The sequence below is a fragment of the Bos indicus genome, chromosome 21 (assembly GCF_029378745.1).
Source record: "Bos indicus isolate NIAB-ARS_2022 breed Sahiwal x Tharparkar chromosome 21, NIAB-ARS_B.indTharparkar_mat_pri_1.0, whole genome shotgun sequence".
Classification (NCBI taxonomy): domain Eukaryota; kingdom Metazoa; phylum Chordata; class Mammalia; order Artiodactyla; family Bovidae; genus Bos; species Bos indicus.
This window is the reverse complement of record NC_091780.1, coordinates 312,836-328,838: the sequence shown is the minus strand read 5'-3', so window position 1 is coordinate 328,838 and position 16,003 is coordinate 312,836. Positions and strand designations below refer to the sequence as shown.

The following is a 16,003-nucleotide window of genomic DNA, read 5'->3' as shown; positions in this document are numbered from 1 at the left end:
CATTGATTAACCTATTGTATTTTTATTGATTCTGCTTGCTACTAGTACTATGATTCCTCTATAGAAGTCGACTGAATTCATAAAATTCGTGATTTTTATAGTAAGAATTTAATTTTAAAAATTGTGACAATCCAAAAGCAATATTTTATATAGACCACATTTTGTTTATTCATTCATCTGTCAATGAAATTCCACCTTCTGACTATTGTTAATAATGTTGCTTTGAACATTGGTACCCAAACATCTATTTGAGTCCAGAAATTTGAGTAATGATTTGATTGAGAATTTTGAGTTCCTTTTGTAATCCAGATCTTTCTGTGAGATTTTTGAGAATGAATTATTTTAAATATTGTAGTTTGTTCTCTTCATTAAGAATGAACACTATGTCTGCATAGAACCATTTTTCTGGACGACTGTATTTTTCATTTGTTGGAATTTTTTTAAGGGATGGGGGTTGCATGGGAATTTTTCAAAGATTATTTTAGTAAGGTGTGACTTAACAAAACCTGAAATATCTCGAACCATTGATGAAAATGATTTTAGAGCATCTCTAGGAAGTAAAATGTAAATATAGGCAGTGTTTATAAAAACTTTCATTAACATTTAGTATTTTATGTGTAAAAGTCTCTATTTTTAACAAATAAATGTTGGCAATTTAAATTCCAGAAAAATTATGAAATGAAAAATCATTTTAAGTTGTTTAAGAAAAGTCATCAATTTTGAAATCTGTTATTGGCATCAATCAGGTTTAAAAACTGTGTTTACTATAAATTCATATTAACTTGTGAACTCATGAGAAATAATATTATTAAGAAAGAATAAGTCTCTCTAGGTGTTTAAAAATAATTTTCTAAACTTGTTTTTTTTCTAAGTCTGAGGATGAAAAGGAACAATTAAAGAAATACATTGAATTAAAACAATCGCTGGAAAATAGCTTGGACCAAGAAAAGAAGAAAAACAGTGAGTTAGAAAAAGAGATTACTGGGTAAGATTTTAATATTTCTGATAATCTCAACTATTAATAAAAGTATAATTTTATTTAAAACCTTAGATACAGATTCATTTTTACGTGTATTTTCATAATTAAACACACTATCCTATTTCAAGGTTTACTGTGGAAAGTCAGTGCAATATGAAATGTTTTTGACTGAAGCAGTGTTATACTTATCTGTAATGATTTCTAAAACAGTAACAACCGTGACTCTGCATATAGTAATGTCACTCTCTTCCTCATTATGCTGAATTTTTACTTCTGCAAAGTATCTTTGGTTTTTTTGGTAATTCTGCCTTCTTTTAATTGTGTTCCTTCCCGTAATCATTCAAGTAATTTATTATCTAAAAACCTACCTGTGTTATTGTTGGACAACATTAAAAAGTATCTTGATTTGGCTTATATTTTCTTTTTGCCCCCAAATTTTAGATAAAATGTACATACAAAAATCTATGTGTAACTTAATAATAATATTAGTGACCATGTTTTGATCAGTAAGATAAAAAACTGCTTCGGTTTTTTTCTTTTTTTTTTTTTTTCTGAGTGCAGTTAACTCTCATCATCTACAGATTCAGCCAACCCAAGATCAATGGTATTCAGGGGAAAAAAATTTGAGAAAGTTCCAAAAAGCAAAACTTGGATTGGTCTCAAGCTGGCAACTATTTCCATAGTGTTTATACTGTATTTATAACTATTTACAAAGCATTTACATTGTATTAGATAATGTAAGTGATCTAGGGATGACTGAAAGTATAGGGAAGGTGTGCTTAGGGAAACTTGAGTATCCGTGGATTTTGTATCTACAGAGTGTTGGGTTTTTTTTTTAACCAGTCCTCTGTGGATGCTGAGGGATACAAAGGGTTCTTCTCTGATTCCCATTAATATTTTTCTCTTTTAATTTTTTCTACATTGCTTTGCATTTTGTTAACAATGTGCTGGGCAAGATTTCTACACCTCTTAAAACAGTCTTGAAGAGACTGGTACCCTCGCTCTCTCTTCTCATTTCCTTTCTTCTGAAACTCTCAGCCTGGGTTATTTCCCATTTAACTCAGGCTCCAAAGATTTTTCTTTTTTTTTCAATTTTGGGTAAGAATCTTGTTGGCTTTTTGTATCTACTTTCTTTTCTTTTAGTAGAGGCTGTGGTCAGTAGGAAAAAACATGTCTTGTGTTTTTTGAAGAAACATTCATATATAATATCTCTTCATCTTTAGTTTGAATACTGATCTCTGGTTTATAACTAACATTTAATAATACATTAATATTTCACACTAGTATGCTAAAAATTGATGTTAACTTATTTATAAGAACTCATATATTACATATATCACACACAGTATATTTAAATGTAAAATTTTTCTTCATAATATTTATCTAAGATTAGAATTTAGTTATTATGCTTTCAAGGAATATAAACTTGAACAATGAGAAAGGATTATAATTTATATTTTGTTTGTTTTATCTGATAGAACATATATCTGTTTAATTATTAGATATCTGCTCTTAAAGAACTTACTCATTCTATACATTTCTACAGATTTAAGAAACTCTTAAAAATGACAAGAAGGAAGTTAAATGAATATGAAAATGGAGAGCGTAGTTTCCATGGAGATTTAAAAACCAGTCAAACTGAAATGGATATTCAAATTAATATGCTAAAACAGAAGGTAATTTTTAATCAGTTTTAGAACCCCCAAATCACTTAATTTGGGGAAATATAAATCATTCCATGCTTTCCGCAGTGAAACACAGATTTGTCTATTATTTTTTTAGGTTGGACACCAGTGAAAAAGACAGATTTTCCCTATATCATTTTGAGATAAAAAGGGCACACTTTTGACTCTCTCTGTCTTGAACCCTGGCTGGTGATCTGAAGCTAAGCAGCACAGCATTAATGACCCCAAAGTATCCATTGTTTTTGGTGACAGGTTTGTTGAAATCTAATGAACATACCATGCAGTTCATTCATTTAAACCCTACAGTTCAGTAACTTTATTGTGTTTAAAGAGTTATACAGACATTACCACATTAGAACATTTTCATCATCCTCCAAAGAAATAACCCTGTGCCAGTTTTCCTTTCCTGATCTTCCCAGCCTGAGGAAACCATGACTCTACTCCCTGACTCTGTAGATGTCCCTTTTCTGGACATTTTGTGTCAGTGGAATCACACAATATGGGATCCTTTGTGACTGCCTTCTTTCATTTAGCATAAAATTTTCAAGGTACATCTAACATGTATCAGTATTTCCTTGATTTTATTGCTCAGTAATATTCTATTGTATGGATGTACCACATTCAATTTATTCATTCATCATCTGATGGACCTTTGGGAATGTTTCTACTTTTTGGCTAATGCCAGTAATGTTGCTGTGCACATTTATGTCTAAGTTTTGGTGTGAACATATTTTTTCATTTCTTTTGGGAAAACAGTTATGAATAGAATTGCTGTCAGATCAGATCAGTCGCTCAGTCGTGTCCGACTTTTTGTGACCCCATGAATCGCAGCACACCAGGCCTCCCTGTCTATCACCAGCTCCCGGAGTTCACTCAGACTCACGTCCATTGAGTCAGTGATGCCATCCAGCCATCTCATCCTCTACCATCCCCTTCTCCTCCTGCCCCCAATCCCTCCCAGCATCAGCGTCTTTTCCAATGAGTCAACTCTTCACATGAGGTGGCCAAAGTACTGGAGTTTCAGCTTTAGCATCATTCCTTCCAAAGAAATCCCAGGGCTGATCTCCTTCAGAATGGACTGGTTGGATCTCCTTGCAGTCCAAGGGACTTTCAAGAGTCTTCTCCAACACCACAGTTCAAAAGCATCAATTCTTCAGCGCTCAACCTTCTTCACAGTCCAACTCTCACATCCATACATGACCACAGGAAAAACCATAGCCTTGACTAGACGAACCTTGGTTGCAAAAGTGATGTCTCTGCTTTTGAATATGCTATCTAGGTTGGTCATAACTTTCCTTCCAAGGAGTAAGCGTCTTTTAATTTCATGGCTGCAGTCACCATCTGCAGTGATTTTGGAGCCCAGAAAAATAAAGTCTGACAGTGTTTCCACTGTTTCCCCATCTATTTCCCATGAAGTGATGGGACTGGATGCCATGATCTTCGTTTTCTGAATGTTGAGCTTTAAGCCAACTTTTTCACTCTCCACTTTCACTTTCATCAAGAGGCTTTTTAGTTCCTCTTCACTTTCTGCCATAAGGGTGGAGTCATCTGCATATCTGAGGTTATTGATATTTCTCCCGGCAATCTTGATTCCAGCTTGTGTTTCTTCCAGTCCAGCTTTTCTCATGATGCACTCTGCATATAAGTTAAATAAACAGGATGACAATATACAGCCTTGACGTACTCCTTTTCCTATTTGGAACCAGTCTGTTGTTCCATGTCCAGTTCTAACTGTTGCTTCCTGACCTGCATACAAATTTCTCAAGAGGCAGATCAGGTGGTTTGGTATTCCCATCTCTTTCAGAATTTTCCACAGTTTATTGTGATCCACACAGTCAAAGGCTTTCGCATAGTCAATAAAGCAAAAATAGATGTTTTTCTGGAACTCTCTTACTTTTTCCATGATCCAGCAGATGTTGGCAATTTGATCTCTGGTTCCTCTGCCTTTTCTAAAACCAGCTTGAACATCAGGAATTTCATGGTTCACATATTGCTGAAGCCCGGCTTGGAGAATTTTGAGCATTACTTTACTAGCCTGTGTACACAGCAACTCTGTTTAACCTTTTGAGGGCCTGCCATACTGTTTTCCAGCATGGCTGCATCATTTTATATTTTTATCCAAAGTATGTAAAACGTTCCTATTTCTATACATTCCTGTCAACACTAGTCATTACCTGTCTCTGTGAGTATAGCCATCCTAGCAAGTATGAAGTGGCATCTCATGGTGTTTTATTTCTCTCTCTGAGGAGAGGACAATGAAGATTGAGTTCTAGATTAGTAACTAGTCAAAGCTACCCATCTCTTTTAAAATTTTACTAAATTGAGATGAGGTCAAAAGTCTGATTTTGGTAATTAAACTATTTCTAGTTATTTCTTATAGTACAAATCATATGTCTCATTGCTTACTAGTCTCCATTGCTTTCAAACTTGAGCATAAATTCTAAGGAGTCACACCTGCCTATTTGTAAGAAATTGTAATTGAAGGGAACCCGAAAAAACTTCTTCATGAATAGTTCTTAAGTCTTCCTTCTAGTTATATGCTTCTCCTCATTAACATTGTCATTAAAAATCTCACCTTTTATTATATTCCAGTTTGTAGGAGACTAGTTCCTACCTGCATTTAAGTTATGTTTCTTTATTTTCTCTTTTTCAAAAATCCATTTTTCTTTTTTTCCTAATCAGCCTTAAGTTTAGTGGCTTCAATAAACAACATTGGTTTCGTTCAAAATCTGCACTTAGGAAAAGGTGGCCAGGACGGCTGTCTTCTCATCCCCTTGGCTTCAGGTGGGGCAGCTCGAGGGCTGGGGGCTGGAATCGGGTGAAGGTGTGTTCATTCCCATGTCTGATAGTTGGTATCTGTGGTTGGCTGGACTTTGGTGAAGGCAGACAAGTGAAACACCTACCCTGAACACCTAGGCTCTGTTTGCAGCCTGGCCTTACTCGCAACATGGAGCCTGATTCCCAGGTTGAGAGCCAGGCAGAAGCTCTGCTGCCTTGTCTAACCTCGCTTTGCAGTTCACACAGCATCATTTTCATCATCTTCTGTTCAATAGGAGCAAGTCACTTATACTTGGTCTATATTCTACCATTTTTTACAGAATAAAGTTTTTAAAATGAATGGGTACATTTAAAAACTAGCACAGTTACTCACTGGCCACAATTTTTTATATTCCTCCCAATTAAAAATACCCTTTGCCCTACCCGTCCCCTCACAAGTCTCAGTTGTTAACAGTGTCAGGCCCAGGCTCAAGTACGGGTCTTACTGTCTTCATCAGGTACAGGTGGCACAAGCAGATGAGGGTTCTTGGTGTGATTTCTAGAGTGTGACCCTGTGAGCACAACCCTCTCAGTACTAAGACTCGATAACTAAAGGGACAAGTTATCTGCCACCCACATCCCCACCATTCTGCTGAATGACTAGACTCTCCCGTTCAGAAATGGGAAACAGGAGGCACCATAGTCCATAGCAGTTCTGAGGTCCAGTTTGCTGCTGCCAGCTCTTTGATGAGGACTTGGTTCTGCCCATAGGAGTGCTTCTCCTTTGCTCTACCCTCTGAGCTCTGTGTGCTGTCCTTTTCATAAGAAATGACTTCTGTCTATAGCTGAGTCATGTTTCTTAAGCCAGCTTCCTCTTTATTGAACTTCTAAGAAAATCCCAAAGGGCTATTCTCATTTGTATTCCTTGGTCTCTGTTAGGCCAAGCAGTGTTTTGTTTTGTTTTGTTTTTGTTTTGTTTTTTTTTTGCTGCCAAGGTTCTCTTTAAAGCTTTTAGTGTCCTGAAAATTGGATTGGGGTTCATGTCATTGGAGAGGCTACCCTCACAAATCTTTTAAATTTTTAAGAGAAGCTCTGCACCTTGGGCTTCTTGTGAAGCTTTGTAGGATGATGCCTTTTAAATTTGTATGCCTTTAAGATCTTTAAAGGAATTTGAGGCACCACCTTAAGTCTTTCCAGGGTCTTAATGAAGGGTTTTACAGGCTTCACCTTTAGACCATGTTTTCCTGGCAGCACCGTAGATTTGATCTTAGCCCAGAAGCTGTTTCTTTCTTTTAGCATCATGTGACCACTGGACATGTGGAGATGCTGTAAAGGAGATAACAGATATTGAACCCAAACATAATTGAGCCTTGTTCCTTTACATTTAATAGCCCCCCCTTTTTTTGATAGCTTATCACTCTCATTGATGTTACTTTCAGCTGATTCATAGCAAGAGTCTCCTTTCCTCTGTGTTTCAGTGTTGTTTTCTTCTCTTGCCTAGATGCTGTCACCAACAGCCTCTTTAAGGGCCATCAGGATTCAATTTACAATGTCATGAAGCCCTTTGGGTTTTAATTTCTCTCTCTGCATCCATTCAGATCTCACCTACCTCCAGGTTAAAAGGCATTCTCACATCTTTTAGTTCTTTTTTAATGGCATTTTTAACATCAGTATCTGTGCCAGGTATTTATTGCCAGCGAATTGTATAATAAACCATGTCAAAGCCTAGTGGCTCAAAACAGCATTTACTTTGTTCAAACATTTGTGTTGGGGCAAGGCTCAGTGAATGAGGCCAGCACGTTTCTTTTCCAGTCAGCATCAGCTGGGATACTGTGAAGGTGGGGACCAGAGTCATCTGAAGATTAGTTCATGCACATGTCTGGCAGTTGGAGATAGCTTTTGGATGGGGCATTAGTTGGGGGCGGTCAGTGGGGGCACTGACAAGGTGTTCAGTGTGTGGTCTGGGCTTCTTCGCAGCATAGTGACTGATGCTAAATGTGGGCTTTCACACAGAGCAAAAGTCAGTTTCCCCAGACTCCGTCCAGTAGAAATCAGTTACTGAGGCCAGCATATATTTAAGGGGAGGACATTTCAGAGAAATGTGTCAAAGAATTTGTAGACAGTTTCAGTACCACCACATCCACTCACTTCGACTTACCAAGTAATCATTCTGTCTAAAGGAAAGTTCTTTGCAACTTGGTGTTACTGAAATTCCCGCAAATTTTGTTTGTTGTTTTGTTTGGTATGTTCTGTTCTGTTAAAAGTAACAAATGGTTACAAAAATGAGGCATTTTTTGTTGTTATTGTTGTTCAGAAAAATGTGTGGATCATCTCACTAAGCTACTAGGAGATGGGATTTCTTTAACCTTTTGAATTATTTTTCTTTGGAATGCAGCTCAAATTAGCAAAAACTATTCATAGTTCATTGAGTTAGACAAGGCTGTGGTCCTAGTGTGATTAGATTGACTAGTTTTCTGTGAGTATGGTTTCAGTGTGTCTGCCCTCTGATGCCCTCTTGCAACACCACCATTTTACTTGGGTTTCTCTTACCTTGGGCGTGGGGTATCTCTTCACAGCTGCTCCAGCAAAGCGCAGTCAACACTCCTTACCTTGGACGAGGGGTATCTCCTCACCGCCGCCCTTCCTGACCTTCAATGTGGGATAGCTCCTCTAGGCCCTCCTGTGCCCGCGCAACCACGGTGTGGGGTTGCTCTTCCCTGCCGCGGCCCCTGGCCTCGGGCCTAAGGGCGTGGGGTATCTCCTCCCAGCTGCCGCCCCTGACCTCCGACGTGGGGTAACTCCACTCGTCGCTGCCCTGACCTCGGACGCTGGGTATCTCCTCTCGGCCACCCTTCCTGTGGTCATGTATGGATGTGAGAGTTGGACTCTGAAGAAGGCTGAGTGCTGAAGAATTGATGCTTTTGAACTGTGGTGTTGGAGAAGACTCTTGAGAGTCCCTTGGACTGCAAGGAGATCCAACCAGTCCATTCTGAGGGAGATCAGCCCTGGGATTTCTTTGGAAGGAATGATGCTAAAGCTGAAACTCCAGTACTTTGGCCACCTCATGTGAAGAGTTGACTCATTGGGAAAGACTCTAATGCTGGGAGGGATTGGGGGCAAGAGGAGAAGGGGATGACAGAGGATGAGATGGCTGGATGGCATCACTGGCTCAATGGACGTGAGTCTGAGTGAACTCCGGGAGTTGGTGATGGACAGGGAGGCCTTGCATGCTGTGATTCTTGGGGTCACAAAAAGTCGAACACGACTGAGCGACTGATCTGATCTGATTTGGTCTGATTCATAGTTCAGAAAAATACATGGGATTAGAATCCATATTTATAAGATTTATTAATGAGAGTCTTATTTTCACAATCTTCTTTTGGGAAGCATTTATTAACTCAGCCCTAGATAACTCAATACAGTATCCCTCAAATTTCTTTAAAACATGGGGCATTAAGATGGGGGGAAGGAGTAAGAGACATTCTACTAAGAGGTGACTTGTAGTCATTTTATGGAGAAAAAATAGAAAAGAATGTAAAATCAAGTGCAAATGTTGTGTGACAAAGATGATGACAGTGAAGAATATATTTTGTGATTCTTGGTGGTTTGAACTTCTTTCTTGATTCTCTGAGTAATCCCTGGTTCTACATTCTACAATACGAATACCATCATATCTATTTGATCCTGGGTTTGAGTTAGGCTGTGCTCAGTGCACTTGCCTCATTACCAAACAGTATTGTTTTATTCTTGCAGATTGATGATCTTACAGCAGAGCTGGAAACTGCATCTTCAAAAGGTCTGCACCTGGATGCAAAAAATCAAGTTCTTCGAGAGGAGTTATTATCTATGAAAGGAATGCAAAAGAAATGTGAAAAACTAGAGAAGAATAAAAAGAAGTTGGAGCAAGAAGTAGTGAACCTCAGAAGTCATATAGAAATGAATATGATAGAACACAGTGAAGTAGAGCAGTATAAATGGGAGATTGAAGAAAGGGCGAGACAGGATCCTGTAGAGAAATTAAAGTAAGTCAACCAATTTTTGCAGGCTAATTTGTTCATCTGTCATGTGCTTGAATTCACCTCATTGTAAATTATGTTTTGGATCTATACAGCTTATGTGTTTCCTCTACTTCCCTTAGAGCAGTTGGTTTGGTAGTTTTCTGGAAGGAAGAGGGCACTTGTTTCTCCCTTTAAATATTTCCGTTTCCATCACAGTTATCACCAAATTGACCTATCAGAATGATTCTCACTAGAGAATCCTTTCATTTATAAGACCAATTGGTATAAAACAAGACTACTAGGAGGAAAAGAAAATATTGTGGTTTAGAACTGGTACCATCCTCTTGAATTATGTTTAAGTTGTCTTGTTCAATTTTTAAAATTTTAAGTTGATCCTCTTGTTCTTTGAATTATCAGATTATATAAGCACCACTATAACAATAATTCCACTTTAATTTTATAATTCACATTTAATTCACTTCACATTGACAATAATTGTTTTAAACTTCTGCTTTTTTTTAACCTTTAAAATTGCTTTCTGAATCACTGAACCAATAAAATCAATAAACACTAGGAGTATGTTTATTTAGCCCACTGTACCCTCATGAGCAATTACTTCAATCATCAGAGCAAAAGAAAATCTTTCATGTACTGAGTACTTTTCCTAACTGCATGTTATAGAAGAATCTCCCTGTTTGTCTCAACACTTTTACTTTGTACATATTTCTATATTATATGTAGCAATTTTGACCCCCAAATAATCTGCTTTGAATTATTTCATCACTGCCTTCCAAACTACCCCAATGCTAATTCATAATTTAAAAATAAAATATATGCATTTTTAATGTAAAGAAAATGTTAGTTCTTTTCAGAATGGCACAAAGTTTCCACAATTGCGTTTACATTAGTGTGCCTTGTCTAATCCTCCATAGTTTTAACCTTCTATAAGTGATATAATTTTTAAACCTTTGAACTCACATTCACAAGGAAAATGAGCATCTGTCAATAGAATCATTAACAGGTATCCTCCCAATTCCATTCAGATGGCACGGTGGTAAAGAATCTGCCTGCCAATGCAGGAGATGCAAGAGACACTAGTTCGATCCCTGGGTCAGGAAGATCCCCTGGAACAGGAAACGGCAACTCACTCCAGTCTACTTGCCTGTGAAATTCCATGAATAGAGGAGCCTGGTGGGCTACAGTCCAGTGGCCCCAAAGAGTCAAATACGACTGAGCGCACACGAACACACACACACACACTCAACAGCTCATTTAGAGATTACGTCTGCTGGCAGTGCTTTGGACAGTATGCTCTTTTGTTGTTTTAGTTATAATTGCCCACATGTGTTAAGGCAATGTTAGCTCCCATGGTGAAGCTAGTTATAGTTCATGTCTCAAGTCTATTTGCTTCCTTTAATATGTAGGCAGTACGAGGTTTAGTTATTTATGCATTTTATTCATAGTGTTTATATGCATATATACCTTCTAATTAAATGTTTAGTATGTTTATATACTTTTGTATATAGTCTGTAATGTAATCTAGGATGAGGATTATAATAGTGATGATAAAGATGATGATATCAGTTTTGTTTCTGAAATTTAGGAAAGCAGGAATCACAACGTCATGGAAATAGTGCTGTTCCCTAAATTCACCAAATGTCATGTGTATAGCAAGTGATTCAATTATACATATACATGTACCTTTTCTGTTTCAAACTCTCTCCCCTTTTACATTGTTACATAATATTGAGCAGCACTCCCTGTGCAGTAGGTGGGTCTTCATTCAACATCCATTTTAAGTATAGCAGTGTGTTCGTCACATCTTTTCTTTTTAAATTTCTGCATGTAAATGATATCATGCGATATTTCTCTATGTCTGACTTCACTCAGTATGACAATCTCTAATTCCATCCATGTTGCTTCAAATTACATCACTTCATTCTTTTTAGCAGCTGAATAATATCAGTTTTTAATACTTTTAATGTGTGTGTTATGACTGACATTTTGGATGTTCCAAGGGAAGTGTGCTTTTCTTTTCTGTGCATGCGTTCAACCCAACTTCATCCGATTTCTGAACTTCTGTGGATGTAGATAGCTGTGAATATAGACACATTTCATAAGCATTTTGCAAGAATTTAATGTATCCACAATGTCAATGGGAAGAATAGTAAGAAAGGCCCTGGAATGATCTCTTGACATTTCACAGAAAAGAATTGCATGCTTCTGTAAGTGTGGCTTTCATAATTATGATATTCCACAGCTAGGAATTTGATGATCTGAAAGCAGTTGTTAGACAAATCCCTTACATTTTAAATAATATTTCATTTTATAATCAATTTTGTTGTTGTATAATTCTGACATGTAAAAGCATTGTTAAACCTGCAGGCCTTGAACTTTTCTTATAACTTGGTTCATGACAAGTATGACCCCTTCATCATTACTTGAAATAGTAGCCCAAAGATAAAAATGATTTCAAGAGACATTGTTAATAATACCTGTATCTGCACTGATCTGTTTTCAATCTATTTTTGTTTTGAATATTCATACAGTCCTAATAAACTCCTACATCTAAAATTTTATCATTAAGATAAAGTCAGCAAAATGTTTTTGAAAGGTCTCTAAAGGAGGAGTCAGTTGTCCTAATTGTCTTCACAAATATAAAATGAAAGTGAAAGTCTCTCAGTTGTGTCTGACTCTTTGTGACCCTGTGTACTCTACAGTCCATGGAATTCTCCAGGCCAGAATACTGGAGTGGGTAACCTTGCCCTTCTCCAGAGGATCTTCCCAACCCAGGGATCGAACCCAGGTCTCCCTCATTTCAGGGAGATTCTTTACCAGCTGAGTCACAAGGGAAGCCCAAGAATATTGGAGTGGGTTGCCTATCCCTTCTCCCGCGAATCTTCCCAACCCAGGAATCAAATGAGGTCTCCTGCATTGCAGGCAGATTCTTTACCAAATGTGTGACTTTCAAATAAGAAATATATAGAAAGATTATGCAAAGAAGTCTCAAAAGCAACAGGAAGAAAAGAAGCAATCTAACATCAATGTACAAGGTTTTTCTTTTTTCCTTCATTGGAGTATCACTGTTATTCAGTACTGTGCTAGTTTCTACTGTATAGTGAGGTGAGTTAGCTATATGTTTGCATACTTCCCCTCCCTCCGACTCCTGATATCCCATCATCTAGGTCACCGCAGAGCACTGAGTTGAGCTCTCTGTGCTTTACAGCAGGCTCCCACTAGCTCTCTGGCCATCATCAAAAATCTACAAACAAGAAACGCTAGAGAAGGTACAGAGAAAAGGGAACCCTCTTGCACTGTTGGTGGGAACTTAAATTGATATAGCCACTGTGCAGACAGGTATGGAGGTTCCTTAAGAAACTAAAAGAGTAGAACTGCCATTGACTCAAGAATTCCACTACTGGGCATATACCTGAGAAAACCACAATTCAAAAAGACACATGGACCTGCAGCACTATTTACAACAGCTGGGACATGGAAGTAACCTAAATGTCCACTAAATATAGAAACTCTTAAATAGATTCTTTACTAAAGGAGATAAGCAGAAGTCAAATGATCACATAAAGGATAGTCACTGTCATTAGTCATTATCAAAATGCAAATGAAAACAAAAATGAGATTATGCTAAACATGTATTTCAATTGTTAGAGTTAAATAAAACAAATTACAAAATGGTATAATTCAAAATCGGTGTGTATATATATAACTTTTGAACAGCTTTCAATGCAGGGCATCAAATTTCTAAATTATCTCTTTAAGTATTAATCTTCATAAGAGTATAAATCTATTCCTACTCCGTATGCTGCTGCTGCTGCTGCTAAGTCGCTTCAGTCATGTCCAACTCTGTGCGACCCCATGGATGGCAGCCCACCAGGCTCCCCCATCCCTGGGATTCTCCAGGCAAGCACACTGGAGTGGGTTGCCATTTCCTTCTCCAATGCATGAAAGTGAAAAGTGAAAGTGAAGTCGCTCAGTCGTGTCCAACCCTCAGCGACCCCATGGACTGCAGCCTTCCAGGCTCCTCTGACCATGGGATTTTCCAGACAAGAGTACTGGAGTGGGGTGCCATTGCCTTAGTTAAATCTAATATTCTTCTCCATTGCATTTTGTGAGTTGGGGTCTATGTGTGTTTGTAGCGTGTGCTACAAAAAATACAGTTCTATTACTTTATAATCACTGTACCAAGAGTTGCCACAATTAACTTAAGGGCATGCTTACCTGGGGAGAGAATACAGTAACTTCTTAGAGCTTTAGTCTGTGACAACTGAGGGCAGTTGATAGAAATAGGAGTCTTGGCTGGACACACGGCAGCACAGCTAGAAATATTTCTGTCCTCTCTTCCAGTTTAGCCTGATATTGTAACTAATGTTGACATGAGGGGTCATGCCTGGAAATTCAGTATTCTGTTTCCAGTTTGTACATCTGAAAAGGAGTGAGTGAGCGTTCCTCTGTATCCCCCTGTAGTCTGGGAAGTGGTGAGGACTATCTGACTCATGTGGACGTAGAGATGGAAGATCTGTATTGAAGATGACACAGCTGCCCTGACAGTCCTGGATTTCTTACTGTAGAACACTTACTGTCAGAAAAACAAAATTCCCTGTAAGACAGTGTATATTAACATCTTTTTAGACCATCTTTATTTTATAAAAATAATATAGCATCATGAATTATTGTTTTGCAATGTTTATATTTCTTAGTAATTACAAAAATCAGCAAGAGATATAAAGAATGTAGAGAACATGTGGTGTAGACAGGTCTGGTTTTACTTGTTGCACCAAACTTCTTGAGTGGCAGGCAGAAAGGTTTAGCTCAATTAGAAAGTGACCTGGGGAAGAAGCTGATCCCGAGGGTAAGAATAATTCGTATTTAAAGAGCCCTAATTGTTATGAAGATAGAAGATATTTTAGAGGGCAGTTAAACCTGGTATCAAATTCTTGGTATCATGAATTACCTAACTGCCAAAAAAAAAAAAACAAAAACAATATATATATATATATATATATATATATATATATATATATAAACCTTTCACAGTTTCTATCAGCTTTTAACTCAAAAACTCAATTAATAAAGGTAAGCATTATATTTAACTTGAATCTAAACAGGTGAGCATGCCTCATTTTGGTCCAGTGTTGAATTTAGTTTTAAATGTACCTGTTTATATGTAACATCAGGCAAAAAACACTCATTTCAGAAAATTTAGGAAGGAAACTTTTGTTGTTATTGTTGTTTAATTTCAAAACTCTGATTCAGATAGCCTTTTTACTTTTCTGACCCACATCATTATATTATCAAATAAAAAATTACAAAAGTACTTTATAATATTGTGGGCCAGTATACCAAAGTTTACCAACTTCTGCATCACTATCATAATAATTTAAATGCCAACTTTTATTAAGTGATACTATGTGTTAAGTATGTATTTAAGAAGTTTGCATGTATTAAATCTGGTGATATCTCATTAAAATTAATTGTATATAACTAAGGAATAAGATAGTAAATGAACTTTATTAAAAGGATTTTTCACCCTGTTTACATCAAATCCTGTTTGTTAAAAATAACTTTTATGGTAACTGAATCTGACAATATGAAAGAGATTTTGGTATGCTTTAATTTTAATCTTTAGAAGCTTCAAATAGGAATTCAGTTCCATTCAGTTCAGTTGGTCAGTTGTAACCGACGCTTTGTGACCCCATGGACTGCAGCACACAAGGAATTAGACTTCTGGAGTCACCAGTTTTAGACTTCTATTTCCTATCTTCAATTTGATTTTACAAACTTGCTTTCAATAGCACCATGTACATTTTAATGATAGATAATGTACATGCTTATTATAATCTTCACATAGTGGAAAGACCAGAAAAGCAAACATGAGTTATTTGGATAAAAACAAAAGTGGCTACATAACCTGAACAATTTAGTGGCTCTTCTTTCTGAGTGTAGTAGTCATGCTATCTAAAGGTTTCCAGAAGTTGGAAACCAGCAGCGACATTGGAAGATTTGAGAAGAAAAATTTTGATGAGATTGAGTTTATAAACTAAGTGTAACTTGGATAGGATTTGAATAGCTTTAACATTTCTTACTTTAAATATGATTTTACATTGATAATTCCGCTTAAGATTCATAAAATCTTGCTCCATTTGACAAAGAAGAGCAAAGTTAAGAATAAAAAAATATTTCAGTAAATTAAGAACACTGTATTTTTTATTGCAAGTTCTGTTTTTTGACTTATTCTGGCTACTTTTTGAACCTGAGTTTCCATATGACTTTCAAATGTACTACCCTGTGTGAAAAAATGAAAGTGTTAGTAGCTCAGGGATGTCTGACTCTTTGTGACCCCATAGACTGTAACCCACCAGGCTCCTCTGTTCATGGAATTGTCCAGGCAAGAATACTAGAGTGGGTAGCTGTTCCCTTCTCCAGGGGATCTTCTTGACCTAGGGATATTCAAATGTACTATCCTACTTGAACAGAAAGGAATAATTTAGACAGAAGTCCAAAAAATGAGAGAAGACCTTATATAAAAAGAAGATACAATAAAAGAAAAAAAAAAAAAAAACTGACAG

At 37.0% G+C, this 16,003-nt stretch overlaps 1 protein-coding gene across 1 annotated transcript in view; it reads left to right on the top strand.

Moving 5' to 3' along the window:
- Positions 1–10,847, top strand: part of LOC139178153 (coiled-coil domain-containing protein 3-like) — a 72,139-nt gene extending 61,292 nt beyond the window's left edge. Inside the window, exons 4-6 of the mRNA XM_070774970.1 lie at positions 873–985; positions 2,526–2,655; positions 9,175–10,847. Coding sequence (XP_070631071.1) covers positions 873–877 — 5 coding nt within the window. The 3' untranslated portion in view covers positions 878–985; positions 2,526–2,655; positions 9,175–10,847. The remainder of the gene's footprint in view (positions 1–872; positions 986–2,525; positions 2,656–9,174) is intronic.
- Positions 10,848–16,003: the final 5,156 nt, after the last annotated feature.